This window comes from Dromiciops gliroides, chromosome 5 (assembly GCF_019393635.1).
Source record: "Dromiciops gliroides isolate mDroGli1 chromosome 5, mDroGli1.pri, whole genome shotgun sequence".
Lineage (NCBI taxonomy): Eukaryota > Metazoa > Chordata > Mammalia > Microbiotheria > Microbiotheriidae > Dromiciops > Dromiciops gliroides.
Window position 1 is genome coordinate 110411545 of NC_057865.1, and position 20518 is coordinate 110432062.

Here is a 20518-nt window from a genome sequence, read left to right on the forward strand (position 1 = left end):
TTCAAAGATAACATCATAATCTAAGGATTACAATTTCCAATTAAAACCCTCTATTATAAAAACAGGCAGCAGGAAAACTATAATCCAGAATACCAAGCTTCCATTAGATGACACTGGTCTTTGTGACTCAATTTGGAAAATCTGAAGGATGACTTGTATATGTAACATCTCTTATACTAGCATAAACTACTGTCCTCTCTTCAATGTACAATAAAGAAGGCTCCACTCTCAACAAGAGGAGAGATGTGTTGCTGAATGCATTTGCCTACAGAAATATTACATGGCAGTGATATGTGGTAGAAAATGCATTGGATTTAGCATCCTGACTGCACTGTTTTATTATGTGATCCTGGGAGAAATCACTTAACTTCTCTAGGTCTCAGTTTTCTTATCTATAAAATGAGAAAGCTGAATGAACTTTAAGGTTGCTAAAAGTTGTGTTCTAAGTAAGTGCTACCAGGACTAATTCAGATAAACCCATAACATATAAAGGATAACAACTACTAATAGTTTATTTCAGATGCATCATAGACTCATTGGGTTGTGTGAGCTGACCTGGAAATCTAATCACTACTTACCACAGTGAGTCTATAGGAAAATGGATTCTGAGGCCCAAGCAATCAACCTGAAAACAAACTTTTGGAATACAATTTTACAGTAAATTGGGAACTATGATCTAGAAAATAAGCATATGTGACCAATGGGAGTTAGGCCCAAAGATAACATTAAGCATCGAAGATGATCATTCTAAAATTAGGGACTTAATTTTTCAGAAAACATACCTATTAAGAGAAATACAAGGGGATGAAGAGGTAACAAAGTTTATTGCAGAAGCACAGATTCAGAGCTAGAAGAGACCTTTATCACCTAATCCAACCCTCTTGTTTTACAACAAATGAAGTTATTGAGACCCAGAAAGGGGAAATAAATAACTTAACCAATATCCAGCTCTTTACTACACCACTACTTTCTATCTGAAAGTTTTTGTACAATGACTCATGCCCCTCCCATTCTATAAAACAGCAAGATTTTAAAAGGTAAATTGACATGGGTAGCTTTGAAAGTAGCATGCTAAATTTACTATACTTTTTAAAGGCAATCTGTTCATAATAGAAATTCAAATTTCAAATATGATCTTACTTTTCTGTTCCTATATTGGATATGGAAATGTTCTTTTGTAGTGTTCATTAAATTCAGAACATAAAAAAGAAAATAAAGGGGAAAAAAAAGGCAAATTCATGAAGATCACTATAATAGCCTCAAACTGTTTTCCTTTACATAAATCTCTCTTCATCCTTCAATCTATTTTGCATATCATTGCTACCTTGTTGTTGTTGCTACTGTTGTTGTTCATTCATTTCAGTCATGTCTGATACTTCATGACTCCATCTGGAGTTTTCTTGGCAAAGATACTGGTTCTCCAGTTCATTTTACAGATGAGGAAACTGAGGCAAACAGGGTAAAGTGACTTGTCCAAGATCACACAGCTAGTAAGTGTCTGAAGCCAGATTTGAACTCAGGAAAATGAGCCTTTCTGACTACAGATCTGGAATTCTATCCACTGTGCTACCCAACTGCTTAATTTTCTCTAAAGTATGGAAATATTTTATACCATCTGAAAACAGTACTACCCAGCTGCTTAATCTCCTCTAAAATACAGAAATATTTGACACCATTTGAAAACAGGGTTAACATTAAGTAAATTAACTGGTGCCACCACTTCATCATAGCTCTGGGAAACTACTACAGACTTTAATTCAAAGAAAATCTAAGCGTTAATGCTGACAACCAATTTTTAATCACATGTGAACCAAAGAATGGGTGATAAGTTCTTGGAAAATTGAAGAACAGACAGAGCTTCAACTACATTGTTTGAAAACAGCTTAGTTTACTCTGTTTGGCAAACTTCAACTTTAATGGAATTAAAACAAAAAAATGAAACAAAACTAATATTATGCAAAAGTAAGCATAACTGTAAAGAACAAAAAATAACTGCTCTGCTGAAAGAGAATAAAGTTTCAAATCACTTTATATGTTGGTTTTACTAATTAATATACAATGAATTTAAACTTGATTCAAGTTATTTTTTCAACTACCAATCTTACTGCAACTTTTTTACTGTTTTCAAAGATCCATTTATATAGAACACTAGCAAGAAATTAACAAAATAATGAAAAGAAATGTAAACATAGTGCCAATTAATCATTCACACACTGTTCTAATTTTATTCTATAGATAACTCGTTCAAAGGAAAGAATAAAAGAAAAAAATGAAGAAAAAAAAACCACCAGGAAATCCTGGATATAAAGTCTATAAAAAACTATGCCAGGGAAATGTATATTCATAGAGGTAACACAATTTTTAAAAGAACCTGAAAAATACTTATCAGAATGAAATCTACATTTCTGGAAGCACAGAATGTCCTAGTGATACATGACATAATGCCCTAAATACTTAAAAGAAAGGGAATTAGTCCATTAAGCAGATAAATATTATAAAGGTCTCGACATCATTGTAAATTCACGAGTGCCAGGCACTATGACCCAAAGCAGATCATGATGCTAAGAGTCAGAAGAGCTGACCTTCACTCCCAACTCATTATTAACTAATATGAATCCTTTACCTTTTAATACTTTCTATTTTTCCATATATTAAAGTTAATATTCATCTTTTAATTCGCTATAAAAATAAACTAAAACAAAAAAGTAAAAAGGTGCTGAACAAGGGGGAAGGGAAGGGAATAAGCATTTATATCATCACCTACTATGTGCCAGGCATTGTGCTAACTGCTTTTTTAAATAAATATTTTCTCATTTGTTCTCTTCCATCACTATATGTCTATGAGCCTGAGAGCTTCTGGAGGGAAGGGACTGTTTTGTACCCTTTTTTGTATCACTTGCACTTGACACAGTGTCTAGCACCCTGAAGGCACTTAATAAATGTGTGCTGCCTGGCCTTCATTGCCTGAGTATGGGCATAGAGATAGCTCTTGGTTTTTCTAAGTATACATTAGCAGAATACAAGATTTGGCCTCACAAGCTGGAAATGTTCTGAATACAGGTCCAGAAATGCATTATGTCTGATAATCATGGACTAAATAGAGAGACTAACCCAAAGGTTAGTCACCAAGGAACAGAATTTTGGGTCATGGCAACTCATGAAATCGGTGGAGGGAGTATAAGCATGAATAAATCACATAAAGTATCATAATATCAAAAGAGAACAAATATAATGGATCAATTTGTAAATTTCTTTTTCTAGAAACCCATCTATTATTTGGTTAAAAACAAAAGTTACTTGGCATATTTGGTTGTTTATATAGCATAAGATAACTTATGCACTATGTAAAAAGTAGATTTCAAAAACCTGTCCCATTTAAATACTAGAAAAATATAGATTTTTAGAAGAAAGAAAAGCCTTCAAATACCAGAAACCATTTCTGATCAATTTAATAAATAGCATGTTGATTCTGGCCCTAAGTTATTACTATTCATCACGTTATTCATTAAAAACAGCCCAATTTTGCTTTGTTAAGTTTTAATATATTTTTGGAGACCAGAGATTCCTAGTTAGGATTATCTAATCCAACCCCTTTATTTTACAGATGAGAAAAGGAAGGACCAGAGAGATTCAATGCCTTGCCTAAAGTCACATAAAGCACAAGTGGTAGAGCCAGCATTACAACACAAGTCTTCTGGCCCCAAACTGAGTGAGTGCCCTTTCCACTTCATTATACTATCTTTCTAAAAATTACAATGACACCACCTGACATTTGCACTAAGTGCTTCCCTAATACCCTTAAAAGATACAGTGAAGAAATTATTGTTCCCAAAAAGAAAAACAAAATCAGGAATCCAAACTATTTTACCTGCTTCTAAAGTGTCTGGTTCATCTGGCCTCTGGGCCATCTGTAAATAGTAAAGCAAAGAGCCATACAAGTGCGTCCTCACTCTTTGGAACCCACCACCTAGTGAGAGAAAGCAAAGGTTTTAAATTAAAGTCTCTTAAATATACCAGAGATGCAAATCGACATACAAATAATATGTGTAAAAATACATAAGCGGCACCTGTTTTCAAAATGAAGTCTAAGAGTTTCTTTAATATGATGTGAAGAGAGGAATCTCCAATAGAAGCAAACCCCACAGTAATGCCCTCCGGAGCAAGCGGCAAGGTGAAAGAACTATCGAGCATCGAAACAAACTGGGATTCTCCGGGCCCTGCAGCAGCCATGGGGGATGGCTGAGGCTGCTTCTGCTCTGTCCGTACAGACTGGCTCAAATGAGCTGTAAGGGTAAACACAGCCCCCGCCACAACTGGCATTAACTCTTGAGCTGCATCATCATCTAGTATCTTAAAGACAAAAAAGAAGAAAAAACAGAAGATAAGGCTCATACTTTCAGCTGTAATCAGAGTATCTTTATGTATTGCCACTTGGTCCTATGATCTTTGCAACTATTACAAAAGTAAAAAGATAAAAAACTATATAGTTTAAAAAAACAAAATAACAAAAAAACAAAAAGGGGGCAGCAACTAGGTGGCACAATGGATAAAGCAATGGCCCTGGATTCAGGAGTACCTGACTTCAAATCAAGCCTCAGACACTTGACGCTAGCTGTGTGATCCTGGGCAAATCACTTAACCCCCATTGCCCCACAAACAAACAAACAAACATATATAGATATAGATATAGATATAGATATAGATATAGAGAGAGAGAGAGAGAGAGAGATATTATTATTATTTTTTTTTTTTTTAGTGAGGCAAGTGGGGTTAAGTGACTTGCCCAGGGTCACACAGCTATTAAGTGTTAAGTGTCTGAGGCCGGATTTGAACTCAGGTACTCCTGACTCCAGGGCCAGTGCTCTATCTACTGCACCACCTAGCTGCCCGAGAGAGAGAGAGAGAGAGAGAGAGAGAGAGAGAGAGAGAGAGAGAGAGAGAGAGAGAGTGTTTAAAGGGGAAAAAAAGTAATCTGAAGAAAGATTTTAATAAAATGAACTAAGAGTCCACACCACCACAATCTACACCATATGAGCTCACAAAGAAAAGCCCTTTAATAATTAATGTGCCCTATTTATTACCATGCTTTGTTCATACTTGAAAAAACACTAGGAGATTTAGCAATTTAGGATATGTATTACCTTATCATGTACATCCTGTAAGAGGTCACGAATAATCAATTGCCTATCCTCTGCCTGTATGAGGTCCTGAGGACAAGCAGTTAGAATAATTTCTACCAGCTGTCTCCATGACTCCAGTGCATGCCGTTTTGCATGAAGGCACTGTAACAATTTGTTTCTGCCCACAACATATTGTAGAATAGTGCTGATTTCCTAAAGATCCAGAAATTGAAAAGAAGTCATAGATTAGTACATAAGCAAACATGGTCAAACGAAGGAGGCCCTAGGATCCACTGGAGTGTCCAGATTAATTAAATTAGCTATACAGAAGAAAAGGCCATTACGATCTCAACTGCCTCCTTTCTCCCTTCTACCCACCTCGTGCCTAGCTTCAAATATCATTTTTTTAAAGGAAATTTATTTGGGGCAGCTACATGGCACAGTGGATAAAGCGCCAGGCCTGAATTCAGGAGGACCTGAGTTCAAATTCAGCCTCAGACACTTGACACTTACTAGCTGTGTGACCCTGGGCAAGTCACTTAACCCTCATTGCCCTGCCCCCCCCAAAAAAAATAAAATAAAAGGAAATTAATTTATGGAGACTAAACCAGACTAAAATACTGCAGGTAATTTTTAAATACTTGTTTCCTAGAAAAACACTACTATACCACAGGCCAGCAAAATATATCACATATAGCAAAGATGGCATGTGAGGTGATTTTTCATGACATATTAAGCCAGGGTTACAGAGAAAGGAATTTATAAGCAGGTGCACAAAAAGGGACATAGCTCTATCCTCCCCCTCCTCCTGGGTAACTAGACTCCTAAGAAGCCTAAGGATCAGGAGAATGTTTTTTCCCATTTGTCCCTTCTCTAGACATATGAGCTTAAGTGAGCCCTTTGGGTGTGCTCTCCATGTGTACCACTACTACCAAACTCCCATGCTGACTGTGTGTACAGGAGAGTTATATCACCTCCACCAAGATCACCACCACCATGTTCTCCCTCACCCTTTTTAATAAAGAATAAATGAATGAAGACTTAGCATGCCACTTCTGAAAGGTCAACCCTTGATCTATGTCCTGTCAGAAACCAGATACACATTATTTACTCATGGGTATAAAATTAAGCTAACTAGTTCAAAAGTTTAAAATCAAAGAAATACTTTTGACATTTAGCCGTTAAATGGTTACTTAAAACATTTTTGTCCTTTAATTTAACTTTTGATAAAATCAATTGAATTTAACTTTCTAGGTAATATCCATTTTCGACATCTTACTACTCAAAAGAATATCCTTACTACTTGTCAAACACTATGAGGTAAATCCCAAGTTTATCATGTGAAAAATTACCTCTTAAAAATTAAATTACCCTTTCCATTTTTAATGTCCTCTTTAACTCCTTTTTTCTTTTTCTCATCCAAACTTCACACTGTATGAGAACGAGTAACTTCAGTTAACAGGTCTTACCTCCATAAGCAAAGGTCTCTGGCCTATAGCTGCCATACCCTGAAGAGCATTTACTTCTGCCACAAGAACCCTGTGAAGAAGCTGGAGATTTAGGGGAGGAGAGAGACGCAAGGTTACTGCTTTTACACATGGATAAATTAGAATTTAAAAGCAACTCAGTGGCCAGGAGCTGCTCTAATGCAGGTGAACAATCGCTGACTAAGCCAAGCTTCCTAGTGTGCTGTGAAGATGGTGGTCTCCACCTTCAAGGAGTTTCCTTTCTACTAGGCAGGGAGACAGGGAGTGACTATCCACAGATCGTTAGACACACAGACTCACTGCTATCTGACAGTGTCAGTACACATAATGTACAATTACAAAACAGTGAATACTAATAAAAATTTATGAAGTACAAGAGTGGCTCCAAGCTTTCTCTGTGGCGTGTAGTTGGTGACAAAGTACTGTGGATCTTCTTAATATTTACAGTATAATGCTAAGATCCATTACTGCAGTCTACAGATGATAAAATGCTTCCAAACACTTCACAATTCTAGTTGGATGGATCACCTGCTATGAAGGTAACTAGAGATGGGAAGGTATTTAGGGGAAGGGACGAAGGCACACAAACATATTTCCACATTCTTCATAATCATTTTATACACGGAAAGTGGAGTCAGAAAAACTTCTGCATGATCAGTATAATCAATCACTCGAAAAGTCATGTGTCCAACCACTTTGACATGGTAGCTAAGTCAAAGCACTGCTTACCTTAACATTGCAAACTGTCTGCCCCCTCAAATTCTTGTGTTCACAGTTGGCAATGACCTGCTCAATCTGAGCACGATCAAAAAAATCCAATTGCAAAGGCTCAGGAATCTCTTGGCTGAAGTCAATTGAATCCAAAATACTTAGTATTTTTCGACGTACTAGGAAAGATAAATAAAAAGTCGATTTCATTCAAGAAAAAATCCAACTATGTAAAATCTTTATCTTAAAAGGTAATTTTTAATAAGAGCTAAAGCAACAAGAATCTCTCTAACCCTAAAAACGTATCTAAACTATTTACCAAAAGTCAGCATGCATGTATCCAAGGAGGCAGCTGCCAGAAAGTAGGAGACATCTGAAGGTCAAGGGGGCAGGCTCTATGGCCCTGAACTGCCCCTCCCTTGTGAACAGGTACAGTATTAGCCCTGGGAGGCTTCTTTGTGCTACTAGCCTAAACTCCTAAGAAAATTCCAATCTGCCAATAGTAACTCCTCCACCTTCAGAATTTTTCAATTTAATATGGCTGTGACGCCTGATAGAAATTTCTACCTTTCCTGGAATATGGATAGACAGTAGACCCACAAAAGCTAGTCCCTACTTACCAAGTCTTCAAATGCATTACACACTGAAACAGGATATGAATTTACAACATTCATTGTCACAGGCCACTTCCAGCATTCTTTTTTTTTTTTAGTGAGGCAATTGGGGTTAAGTGACTTGCCCAGGGTCACACAGCTAGTAAGTGTTAAGTGTCTGAGGCCGGATTTGAACTCAGGTACTCCTGACTCCAAGGCCGGTGCTCTATCCACTGCCCCACCTAGCTGCCCCCCACTTCCAGCATTCTTAAGCCTTGCTAATTGCAATTATATTATCATATCTACTTGCATGTATTACTATAAATCTTACTAACTATATAATACCCACTATAATACTTCTCACTTTTTCCCACTGCCCAGGTACACTATGGTTCCAAAGTCTTATCTTCCCTTTTCAATACCTTTTCCAACTCACTAGATCCTAAGACACAGGCAGGCTTTCTTATCACTTTTGTTAGAAGCAAGACATCTAGAATTTCTGCTTTCTGGCTGCCAATGCTAGTTTCAACTATGCATCAACGGCCCAAAAGGAAACTACGCTGTCACCAATATTATAGGAAGCCCATAGTATCCCATCCAACAAAAGGTTTTCTTTTAGTCTATAGACAATGTCTGGATTATTAAACATTCCATGCAGGGTTAAGAAGAGATATTACACCAAAGGCTAAAGGTTGTGTTATATTATACATAAAGTCTTAACTTTCTATTTCAATTTTTCATATTTTCAACATGCTTTTACCATCTCATTTCCTTCTAGTTGAAAGTTCCAAATTATTAATAAATATAGATGACAAATAGCCCTTCTGTATAACTTATCTATTTCCACTAAGAAATTCAATCCTTCCATTAGCTTATTAAAATGACTTTAGAAAAGATCATGATTAGAAAATAAATTATCTTTAAAAATTCAAAAGGGCTTTACCTTTTGTGGCAGTATCAAAGTGAAGGAACCCACTGACAGACCTATTTTCATCTTCTATTCCTCCTTCACCATCTGCTACAGAATTGGAAAAGGAAGAAAAAATATAAAAATTTCAAAAATACACTTAACTTCAGTAACAATACTAAATGGGGGGCAGCTAGATGGCGCAGTGGTTAAAGTGCTGGCCCTGGATTCAGGAGTACCTGAGTTCAAATCCAGTCTCAGACACTTAACACTTACTAGCTGTGTGACCCTGGGCAAGTCACTTAACCCCCATTGCCCCGCAAAAACAAAAACAAAAACAAAACCACAATACTAAATGGACTAATCATCAAAGATAGTCTTTTATTAAAGTCCAAGAGATGGTTTTCAAAAACTACTACTTAGAATTATTCAGTCTAGATAGATAGATAGATCTTAATACCTATGTAAGTATATAAATTTCAATCATATAAGATATAATAAGTCCTTTATAAGGAGGCAACAAGAACACAAAGACAAAATGTTTTGGAAATTAAAAACAGTCACCTCCCATATCTCACTCTCTAGCCACTGCTCTTCCCCAAAGGAGCTATTTTAAAATTCAAAAGAAAAACAAAATTTTTAAAGTACAGTTACCCCTTCCACATTACAGGGATTAGAAGTACAGGTGCCCCCATGATCTAGAAAATCTCCATAAAATTTTTTGGCCCTCCCTTCATACCAGAGAAAAGGCCCGAATTTTTTTTTTCCTTTTATGGGTTGTTTACAGTACCTTACTGTAAAATTTGGCTTAAGTATTTGGTCACAGGCTCCGTGGAGTCTGCCCGCCTTGGCATGTCATCTGTGGTTTTCACAAAACTCCCCAAAAAATTCTCATTTAATTTCTTATATAAATGAAACCATCATGGGGAAAGTCATGATGAGGAATAGGGATAACCGACGAAATCTATACAAAGAAGTGGTTATCATACCTAGTCTGTGATGTCAATACAAGTATTATGAATACAAAGTTTCTGCACAACAGTTCATAATGAGGGAGCCTCATAATGTACAAATGGCATATATACATAGCACACTGTGAACAGTTAATAAATATTTTTAAAACATTAAAAACTTTTTTTAAAAACCCTCTAATGTACCTTAAAGTGTCTGTATGTGGAGAAGAGGAATAGCACACTGCAATATACACTTAAATAACACAATAAAACAAACTCCCATATTCATAATTCACCTGAGTAGGGTTTGACGGGCATATCATCTAGCAACAGGTGCAGTAGTCTTTGAGTGTGAGAGCGCTGGCGATTAAGAGAAGTTACTCTTAGCTCTATTGAGGCAGTCTTCATAAGCCAGGACATTTGATTCAGCATGGATATTTCATATTCTATAAGTCAAAAACAGGAGTAGGTAAAAGGGAACCCACATAGAAAAAGAATAAAATAATGAACTATAGATGGAAAAACAAAGGGGAAGCAGAAAAAGCCCTGGATTTTGAGTCAGGAGAGACAAGTCGGAATCATACTTCAGATACTGCTAGGTGTGTGACAGGCAAGTGAGAACCTCTGATCCTTTGTCTTAATCTTTAAAATAGTATAATATTTATAGTACCTGCCTCAAAAGGTTATCATGAGGATTTAATAATAACTGATATTTACGTCACCTTAAGGTTTGTAAAGTACTTTAGAGAAATTATCTCCTTTGATCCTCACAACACTGTGAGGTGGACACTATTATTATTACCATCTTATAGCTGAAGCAATGGAAATCAAAGTGAGGTTTGTGAGATATCTATTTGCCCAGAACAGTACTGCTAGTATGAGTCTGAGGTTGACTGCAAATCCAGCCTTCTATCCATGCCTTGCTACATCTCTAATGCAATGTGTGCAAAAGTGCTTTGCAAACTTCAAAACACTCTGTAAATATAAGCTATTGTTATGATGTTTTATTTATTTTTTTTCCTGACCTATGATTTTACTGGCATAAGGAATTCCAATGCAGATCAAGAACTGCTCTGCAACTTGTAGTCTTAAGAGTTAGTTGCGGACAATGAGAAGTTGTGGCTTGCTCAAGATCAAACATTCAGCATGCATCAGAGACAAAAATCAGGTCTTCCTGACTCTAGGCTAGATCTCTATCCATTATACAACAATGTTTCTATTATTAATGAAGATGATAATAATGACAAAAATGAATACATGGGCATAAAAACAGACTTATCTAAGCAAAAAGACCAGACCTGCTATTTGGCAGTCAATCAACAAGCACTTCTTAGGTACTTAATATGAGCCAAGTACTATGTTAAGCACTGAGGATACAAAGAAAGGCAAAAAAATAGACTTTCCCCTCGAGAAGCTTACATTCTTTTTTTATTATTATTATTTTTTTTGGTGAGGCAATGGGGGTTAAGGGACTTGCCCAGGGTCACACAGCTGGTAAGTGTCAAGTGTCCGAGGCTAGATTTGAACTCAGGTCCTCCTGAATCCAGGGCCAGTGCTCTATCCACTGTGCCACCTAGCTGCCCCAAGAAGTTTACATTCTAATGGGAGAGACAATGTATAAATAACTAATATATACAAAATATTTACAAAGTAGATGGAGTATGATGGAATGGGAAGGCATTAGTAGCTGGGGAAAACAGGAAAAGCCTCCGAAGGAAGATGAGATTTGAAGTAAATCTTGGAAAAAGTCAGTAAAAAAGAGGTGGGTGTGAGGAGGGAGAGTAATAAGGCTTTTTCATTTAATTTCAATAAAGCTTTATTTCACTTAGAAGAACTATCATAAACATCCTGAAAAAACAAGTATATTTAACAGATAAGAAAAAGCAAATGCAGACAGAGGAAAAATTAAAATCCTCATTAGTGGCACAGTTTTTTGTACACTAACTGAACATGTATATTTTATACTTCTTTACATACATGCAGTATTTCCCATTAGAATGTAATCTTCTGGGGGCCGCTAAGTGGCGCAGTGGATAAAGCACCGGCCCTGAATTCAGGAGTACCTGAGTTCAAATCCGGCCTCAGACACTTGACACTTACTAGCTGTGTGACCCTGGGCAAGTCACTTAACCCCCATTGCCCTGCAAAAAAAAAAAAAAAAAGAATGTAATCTTCTTGAGGACAAAGTCCTATTTTTACTTTTTCTTTGTATCTCCAGCACCAAGAACAGTACATGACACACCATCTCCTAAAAAATGCTCAACTAAAATGAATCTAGAACTCTAAATCATACTTGAAAATCACTTCAGATGATACTTCTAGACAATGGAATGATTATTGGACTTGAAAGATTTGATACTATATAGTTTGATATTATAATGCAAATGCTATATATTCTTTTAAATTTAAAATTAATTTTTGAGAATTTGAAAAAAACACTTAAAATAATGGGGGGGAGGAGCTAGGTGGCATAGTAGATAAAGCACCGGCCCTGGATTCAGGAGTACCTGAGTTCAAATCCGGCCTCAGACACTCGACACTTAACTAGCTGTGTGACCTTGGGCAAGTCACTTAACCCTCACTGCCCTGCCAAAAAAAAATAAAAATAAAAATAAAATAAAATAATGAGGGGCACATTTTGGATATCATTCAATAATAGTGGAGAATCATCTTTTCTCTTGTGATTTCTACCTTAATAATAATATATGTTTCACAGCTCAATTCAACCAGCATTCATTAAATATCTACTATAGGGGGGCAGCTAGGTGGCGTAGTGGATAGAGCACCAACCTTGGAGTCAGGAGGACCTGAGTTCAAATCCAGCCTCAGACATTTAACACTTACTAGCTATGTGACCCTGGGCAAGTCACTTAACCCCAATTGCCTCACCAAAAAAAAAAAACCATGCTAACACAGACATAAAGAATAGTGGAGTTCTCAAGGAGTTTAAATTCTACTGAAGAAAAAAAATTAACACAGAAAAGAAATAGGGCTTTTTTTGAGAAGGTAGAAAGCACTCACAATTGGGGGCATCAGGAAAGATACTAGAATGCCTGTTTCTATTCTGTTAAGTTTAACTCATAAAAATGGCAAAGTAGTAAAAAAAAAAAAGAATGAGCTGACATTTTTTAAGATAACTGTTAAATATGCACTACTAAGTCTTGATTAAGATAGGACTCCAAGTTTTAAAAACACATTAAGCAAAATACTATTGGCCAGTTTGGGTCTGGGTTTGGATACAGCAGCCCTCAAAATCTATTCCTAATTTAAACAACTAGAGGCATATCCCAACTAATATCCTTAACTGGTAAACATAACAGAACAATCCACTAAAAAAAAAGTAACAGAACAATCATAAAAATCTGAAAAATAAAAACAAAAGCCCAATGTTAGCAGATGAGTTAAATTTAGGCAACTATGGGTGAAACAATGTTGCAGGGGACAAATAATTCATCAGCAACAAAATTACAAATACCAGATAGGCCAGATTCCTATTATAAAAGTATAACATCAGGGGCAGCTGGGGGCTTTACTGTACTTCTATTTTATTAATAAGTATTTCTCACTTTTATTTTATGGTTCTGGTAGCACTAAGGAGTACTGTGAACTGCATGTTTGACACCTCTGCTCTAGAAGGCTAATGGCTAAAATGGTAACCTAAGAATCAACCCCCACCAACTGCTGCCCTTACTTACTCTTACAAACCTGCTCCAGCAAAACCCTGAAGTTTGGACCAGACCAAATAATGACCAAAAAATCCAATGACAAACTATAGTAAGAGGGGGCAGCAAAATGGCAGTAGATAAAGCACCAGCCCTGGATTCAGGAGGACCTGAGTTCAAATCTGGTCTCAGACACTTGACATTCACTAGCTGTGTGACCCTGGGCAAGTCATTTAACCCTCATTGCCCAGCAAAAAAAATAAAAGTATTGTGATGAAATAATGGGATTTAGCAGATTCTCAAAGACCCACCTGGAGATCAATCTATACTGATTGAATCAAGTGAGAGTGATTGACTACTGATTAAGCCTACTTCAAGTTAACTGGATTGTAATCCCACCTGGCTATCCCTTAAGAAGGTATTGTTCTCAGAAACTAGACTGTGAACTCAACTTGAGAACACCTTCAAAGCCAATGGATTTGGATGACGCCAACCAATCACCTTGAAGCAGTGTGAAAGGACCGCCCCTGTTCCAGACCTATAAAAAGCTTCCACAAACAGCTTGCTGGAGAGTTCCTGGTTCCTGATTAAAGCAGGCTTGTGAAGGAGAACTTGAGGAAGAACCCAACCAAGCTGGAACTCTAGGCTAGGTAGGACTTCTTTTTCTTAACTTTCTGAACTCCTTGTAAATATCTGTATGCTTTAATAAATGTTTAATACCCAAAGACGGGTACTGAGGCTTTTTAATTTAAGGCGATCACACAATTTAGATTTTAAACATCATAGTATAACATCTATCTTTACAAACATCAGAGGGAATTATGCTAAGCAGATGGGATTGAGTGTTTTGGGATAAAAGCTAAGGGCTCCAAGATGAGTTTGGATGTTGATTCTTTTTTGTTTTTTAAATGTCCACAGCTGTAAAAGTTATAATCCATCCAATCTTCCCATAAGAATAAGGAAATAGGGGAAGCTAGGTGGCACAGTGGGTTGAGCACCGGCCCTGGATTCAGGAGGACCTGAGTTCAAATCCGGCCTCAGACACATCACTTATTAGCTGTGTGACCCTAGGCAAGTCACTTAACCCCAATTGCCTCACCAACAAAAAAAAAAAAAAAAGGAAATAATGCCACAAGTAGAAGGGTACATGACTAGAGCTGAAGTCTGGAATTAGAGATGTGGGTCCTATTTTTCAAGAGAGCAAAGCAGGGACAATGGTTCTTTCTGAACATGCATTAATTGGGTACAAGTTGTTTTTGGTTTTTTTAAGCTCAACTTTTTCTTTTCTCATTTCCTATTCCAAAAGCAATTAAGTAAGGGAGCAGCTAGGTGGCGCAGTGGATAAAGCACTGGCTCTGAATTCAGGAGGACCTGAGTTCAAATCCAGCCTCAGACACTTGACACTTACTAGCTGTGTGACCCTGGGCAAGTCACTTAACCCTCATTGCCCCACCCCCAAAAAAATTTTTTTTAAAAACACGTTTCAGTATTGGGGCAGCTAGGTGTCACAGTGGATAAAGCACTGGCCCGGGATAGAGGAGGACCTGAGTTCAAAGCCAGCCTCAGACACTTGACACATACTAGCTATGTGACCCTGGGCAAGTCACTTAATCCCCAATACCCCACCAAAAAAAAAAAAAAGTAATTAAGTAGAAGAATGAATAGGCTTGATGTCACTTGGTGGAGAAGAGGGCTAACTAACTACTTAGGAAGTTTTTAACATACCTGCATGACAAGAGACAGACAGCTAGAGTAAAGAGCACATGCTCAAACTGAGCACAAGCTCAACTGGACATGTTTCTGGAGATTAGTAGGAAGACTAGAGTAGAACATTATTATAATATATTAACATTATAACCAAGTGATATTTGTCAGGGCCACTCTATGTGGTACATGCATGTATAGAAAGGAAAAATTCTGAAATGACTTGGTTAGCCTCCATCACCAGTATTAGTCCTCTATCCTAACACCAATGTCATAAGTGGAGTCTATTCACTGAACCAATTTTTGCACAAAGGGTTTGAATCCTCTGAAGTGATTTTACTGCAATCTGGACAAACAAAAATAGAGTGGATTTTTACAATTCCCCCCTGAAATATTCCCAGCACTTTCTTTCATTTTCCTCTCTCTTAAGTGTAATTTCATAATTTTAATAGCTAGTCCAGGAATTAAGCCATAACCCTTGAAAGGCTAGGTTTTTAAAACTTTATACAATCAGCTCAAATATCAACCTTCTGGACCCCATGAAACAAAAGTGATAGATCATACAAAAAAAGAATCAAAAAAACTTCCACCAATATTATATAGTTGTACCTCAAAAGTTAGAGGACAAATTAAAATGAAATTAGTGGATTTACTCCCTACCTACCTTATATTTAACTTTTGTATCTATTCTGCATATATTTATTCTGTACACACAACATATGTATATGTGGTCTTCCCAACAGAATATAAGCTCCTTGAGCTCAGGGACGATTTCATCATTTCCTATATATCTTTAGTACCTGGTACAGTTCCTGGCATATAGTAAATGCTTACAAAGCTTATTTGATTGAATGATGAAAAAAAGTCATACCTCTGTTAGAAAATGGTAGATGCTGCAACTGAGAAAACAAAAAATCTTGGCTGGTTCTCAAATACCTCATAGTTGGACCAGATGTATCTGAGCATGCACACAGCTGATAAATAACCTATGTAATTAAAATAAGCAGATGTTTAAGTTAGCAGTATTAAATCAGCTACAACATTTCAAAGATAAAGAATTTTATAAAATTAGTTCTATGAAGGTAAAGTGAATTTCACCAGCATTGGCTCCACAACATTATAAACAACCAAACAAGATGGCCAAACACATTTCCATGACTAAAGAAGTTATATACAGCAAGAAATTTATGACTATGTAAACTCTTAATTATTTGAATCATTATTTTGTACCTATGTGGGGAAGAGGGCAGAAGAATTCTACTATGCTTTGTATTTATAATTTGACTTTCTGAAATATTCACAATTTAGGGATGAAGACACTGAGGCACAGAGGACAAAGATTCATATGAATCAAATCCCAGTAAATATAACCAAAACCGCGCGAAAATTCTCAGTGTAACACAAAAGGCTTCCAGACCATCTTACTTAAAACATTACCTTCCCACCAAAAATCTCAGCAGAACAAAAGAACACAAGCTGCCTCTTGGTCTTTTTTGGTTCTTTTCTTCCAAAATTTGACCTTTCAATGAGTAACTGGCAACAACAGTTAAAGAATGCAAAGGTAAAAAGAAAAAAAAAAGAATGCAAAGGTGCTCACTCTAACTTAGTCACACAACCATCCTAAATTCATTTTGTATTTACAAGATCCATTTTAGTTCCTGGTCTAAAAAACTGAGCAATATTCTCTATACCTGGTAGCACAGTTCCGCAAGTTGAGGTGATTCCTTTACTGCCATAGGACCAGTTCTCCCTTCTGTTCCTTTCTCCAAGATATTTAATATGGCATGAAGACAAGTCCGAGGGCAACCTAAGACTCCTGAATTCAAGGCAAAAGCAAAAATGATTCCTCTTAACGTCCTTCCTGAACTTCCAATAACATTACAAAAATTACTCTTTACAAAACATTTAACTGGACTGAATTTTCCTTTAAAAGCTATATCCAGGGGTGGCTGCACACACCTATAATCCCTACTACTGAATCACTGGAGCTCAGGAGTTCTGAGTTCCAGTGAGCCTAAGTTAATGGAGCATCTGCACCAAGTCACACTAACTAACAAGAGTAGGTCAGTGGCTACCAAGCTGCCTAAGGGATAGCAAACCAGTGCAGGTCAGAAACTCAGCAGGTCAGAGGTTCTGTGCCAATGAGTAGTGACCACTGCACCTACTGCCTGAATGAGACAGGAAAACCCAGTAAGAAACATGCTAATTACTGTATTTATAAGTCAAATGTTAAACTGAAGGAAGTCTGGGCAATGTCAATCCACTGGCTGAGAACTGATACAATATTATGAGTTATTAGTAAAGGCCAAGATTTAACTCCTCAATTATCCCAGACAGACTTATCAGATTTCCAGAAACACACACCATCAAATATAATTAGGTCACCCTAATTGAGAAATAAATGTTAAGTCTACATATCTGTTCTCCCATACCTGGATCCTGGAGGTTCGTAGTACTAACAGGTTTCTTCAATTCAAAGCCCAGGAGATATAAGGCAAGATTGGGTGGGTTGCGCTCCAGAGAAGTGATGAGAAGATTCAAGATGTGGATTCTTGTTTCGTGACGGATTCGTGCTAACTTCTTATCAGGTTCTAACTCTTCATTAAGAAATAAAAAAGCAAGGTGACAGTATCATAAAAAAGTTAATGTGAATAAAGTGACATATTTTGTTCTACACAAATAGTTCAACTGTTTATTCTAAGTTAAAATTTACCTAATCTTCCACTATTTTGCACTATTTCTTTTTTCCCTAAAAGTTTCCTGAAATTTTTTTGATAAGTGGCCTTCCATTTTCTGACTCTACTACTGAGTTGTTTTTGTTTCATTCATTTTCCTTTACTCACTTAACTACATTAATATAAATAAACATCACATTAATATAACCCAGAATTCAGCATACCTTCTTCTGGATTAATGAATTCCTCTGCATCTTCACTATCCAAGCACTCCACAAATCCAGCCATCAGTTTCTGGCTTACACTCTGAAATCATCAGAGATAGGTAGAAGAAGAAAAAGTACAAAAATTGAATCATAAATCAGGGAATATAGGAGTATAAATATCCATGTGAACTAAAAGATGCACTTTTTCAACAAATTAAGTAAATTTCATTTACTTTGGGGGGGCAATGAGGAGTAAGTGACTTGCCCAGGGTCACACAGCTACATTTAAATACTTTTTAACCTAGCCCCAGGGCCCCTTCTACCTTTCTAGTCTTTTTACACCTTACACCCCAAGACACATTTTTCAATCCAGTGAGACTGGTCTCTTGGCTGTTTCACGCTATCCCCCATGCCTGGAATGTTCTCCCTCCCTCCACCCTGGACTACCTGACCTCCCTGGCATCCTTTAAGTCCCAACTAAAATTATACCTGCTCACAGGAAGCTTTTTTTTTTTCCTTTTTGGTGAGGCAATTGGGGTTGACTTGGCCAGGGTCACACAGCTAGTAAGTGCCAAGTGTCTGCGGTGATTTGAACTCAGGTCCTCCTGACTCCAGGGTCAGTGCTTTATCCACTGCACCATCTAGCTGCCCCTCTATTCTCTTTTAATTCTTTCCTTTTTATCCTGTATATAACTTGCTTTGTATATATTTGTTTGCATGTTGTCTCCCTCATTAGACTATAAGCTTCTCGAGGGCCGGGCACTCTCTTTCGCCTCTTTTTGTATCCCCAGTACTTAGCACAGTGCCTGGCACATTTAATAACTGTTTACTGATTAACTGAGTTCTCTGCTCTTTTGAGAGATTTTGTGAAATTGTTAGTCTCTCTACAAAAAACACTTCATGTTTAACAAGTCCAAAGCATGTTGCTAGCACTTTTCCCTTTGAAAAATGAAGAAAAAGAAAAAAGAAAAATGAAGTGACACTTTTAAAAGCCACATTAAATTACTCTATTTTTCAAGACTAAATGAAATTCAATTATGCTTTCTACAGAGACATCATCACCAATTTTATACATCTGGAGCCCATGGTTTAGATACTCTTCTTATCCATTAGAAGAATTTCTAATCTTCTAAACAACAGCCCCAATGTTAAGAGGCTCCTTTAAACAGCTGGTGTTTGATAAGCAGAAGTGTGACAATTGTCAGAAATGTGAAAACTGTTCAAAGGATAGTGAGAACCAAAATGTAAAAGAGATGAAAAAGCAAAATATCAAATGATATGGCATAGACGGGGACTGCTGGGAAACCACAAAAAGAGACAGGTCAAGCCAATAAGCAGTAATCAGAGACAGAATGACTCAATTACAACCAAGCTAAGCAGTCAAAAGTAGTTCCAAGCAACAGAAATTGTATCTGGAGCTACAAAGTCACATGACTTAAGTCTTTAAATGTGCTCAGTGTAGAGACAATTGGTCAAACTGGCCTATATGATAACTTTTTTGTATCATCATCCTTAAATATAAAGAACAACCATATGTATACATTTTTTCCCCTTGGAGATAATTTTTCATCAATAAGAGCGAATTCCTCTAAGATATTTTGACAATATATTCATCCAGTGTGCGCGTGCACACACACACACACACACACACACACACACACACAGAGTTTACCTGATCATGTGTGAAATCTCCTACTAATTTTATCTGAATGTTAGAATTGCAAGAAATACAGCAAAGGATCTTTGCACTTTCAAAAGCCAGTTCCGGATTGCTATTGCCATGATAGAGGTACCTTTAAAACATTAATGTTAGAAGTACATCTTAGTGAAAATTTTGGCCTCCTACAGTTATCAAAGAATGCAGACTCAACGCAGAACAAGAGCTCAAAACTAGTGAGTCAAAATTTAAACCAAACAGGTTACCTGGCATATATGAGAAATTTTTTTTTAATCTTTAATACTGAAAATGAGGATATACTCTTACAATCTACAACAAGGCTGATATGGAGAAGTAATGACTTTGACATTTTAAACTAAGCATTCTGTGTTCATTTAACTTAATTGTTTTAAAGGCAACTGATCCTGGAAAACATTTAAGCCATTAGCATAGCAGAAATAACAGAACAGTAATATATTCCATCAGAAGTAACCGAATCACATCCTGTTTAAAAAGGCAGCAGTAAAAAAATACACTGCATTAGCAGCAGTCCTGTCAAATCTAGAAATCCCAACTTCATCTTTTTATGTTTTTTTCTATCTTCAGCAGCCACTTACCTGGCAATATTAACCACATTATCTGCTTTCTTAGTTCGGGGATTGATGCCTTGTAATAGCTGTTCCAACGGAGTGACTATTAGAGCCAGCTGACTTTCTCTTAGAAGATCCATAAAGAGATTCTCCTTCTGCAGAGTCAAATTGAGAAGAGCGAGGCAGTGCTGCACTGCTTTCTCCAAATGTTTCTTTCCTATAATTGACAAAGTGAACTTAGAATCTCTAAAATCTG

At 36.8% G+C, this 20518-nt stretch overlaps 1 protein-coding gene across 2 annotated transcripts in view; it reads right to left on the reverse strand.

Moving 5' to 3' along the window:
* NUP205 (nucleoporin 205) overlaps window positions 1-20518 on the reverse strand; it is a 94361-nt gene that overhangs the window by 35413 nt on the left and 38430 nt on the right. The window contains exons 18-30 of one of the 2 annotated variants that reach the window (XM_043967846.1): window positions 20290-20479; window positions 19688-19808; window positions 18034-18115; window positions 17567-17731; window positions 16826-16950; window positions 16006-16120; window positions 10065-10214; window positions 8852-8923; window positions 7337-7494; window positions 6590-6670; window positions 5142-5333; window positions 4068-4350; window positions 3869-3967 (exon numbers count right to left, since the gene is read on the reverse strand). In XM_043967846.1, the coding sequence (XP_043823781.1) occupies window positions 3869-3967; window positions 4068-4350; window positions 5142-5333; window positions 6590-6670; window positions 7337-7494; window positions 8852-8923; window positions 10065-10214; window positions 16006-16120; window positions 16826-16950; window positions 17567-17731; window positions 18034-18115; window positions 19688-19808; window positions 20290-20479 (1833 nt within the window). Of the gene's footprint in view, window positions 1-3868; window positions 3968-4067; window positions 4351-5141; window positions 5334-6589; window positions 6671-7336; window positions 7495-8851; window positions 8927-10064; window positions 10215-16005; window positions 16121-16825; window positions 16951-17566; window positions 17732-18033; window positions 18116-19687; window positions 19809-20289; window positions 20480-20518 lie in introns of both variants that reach the window. The other variant, XM_043967845.1, reaches the window with a different exon arrangement.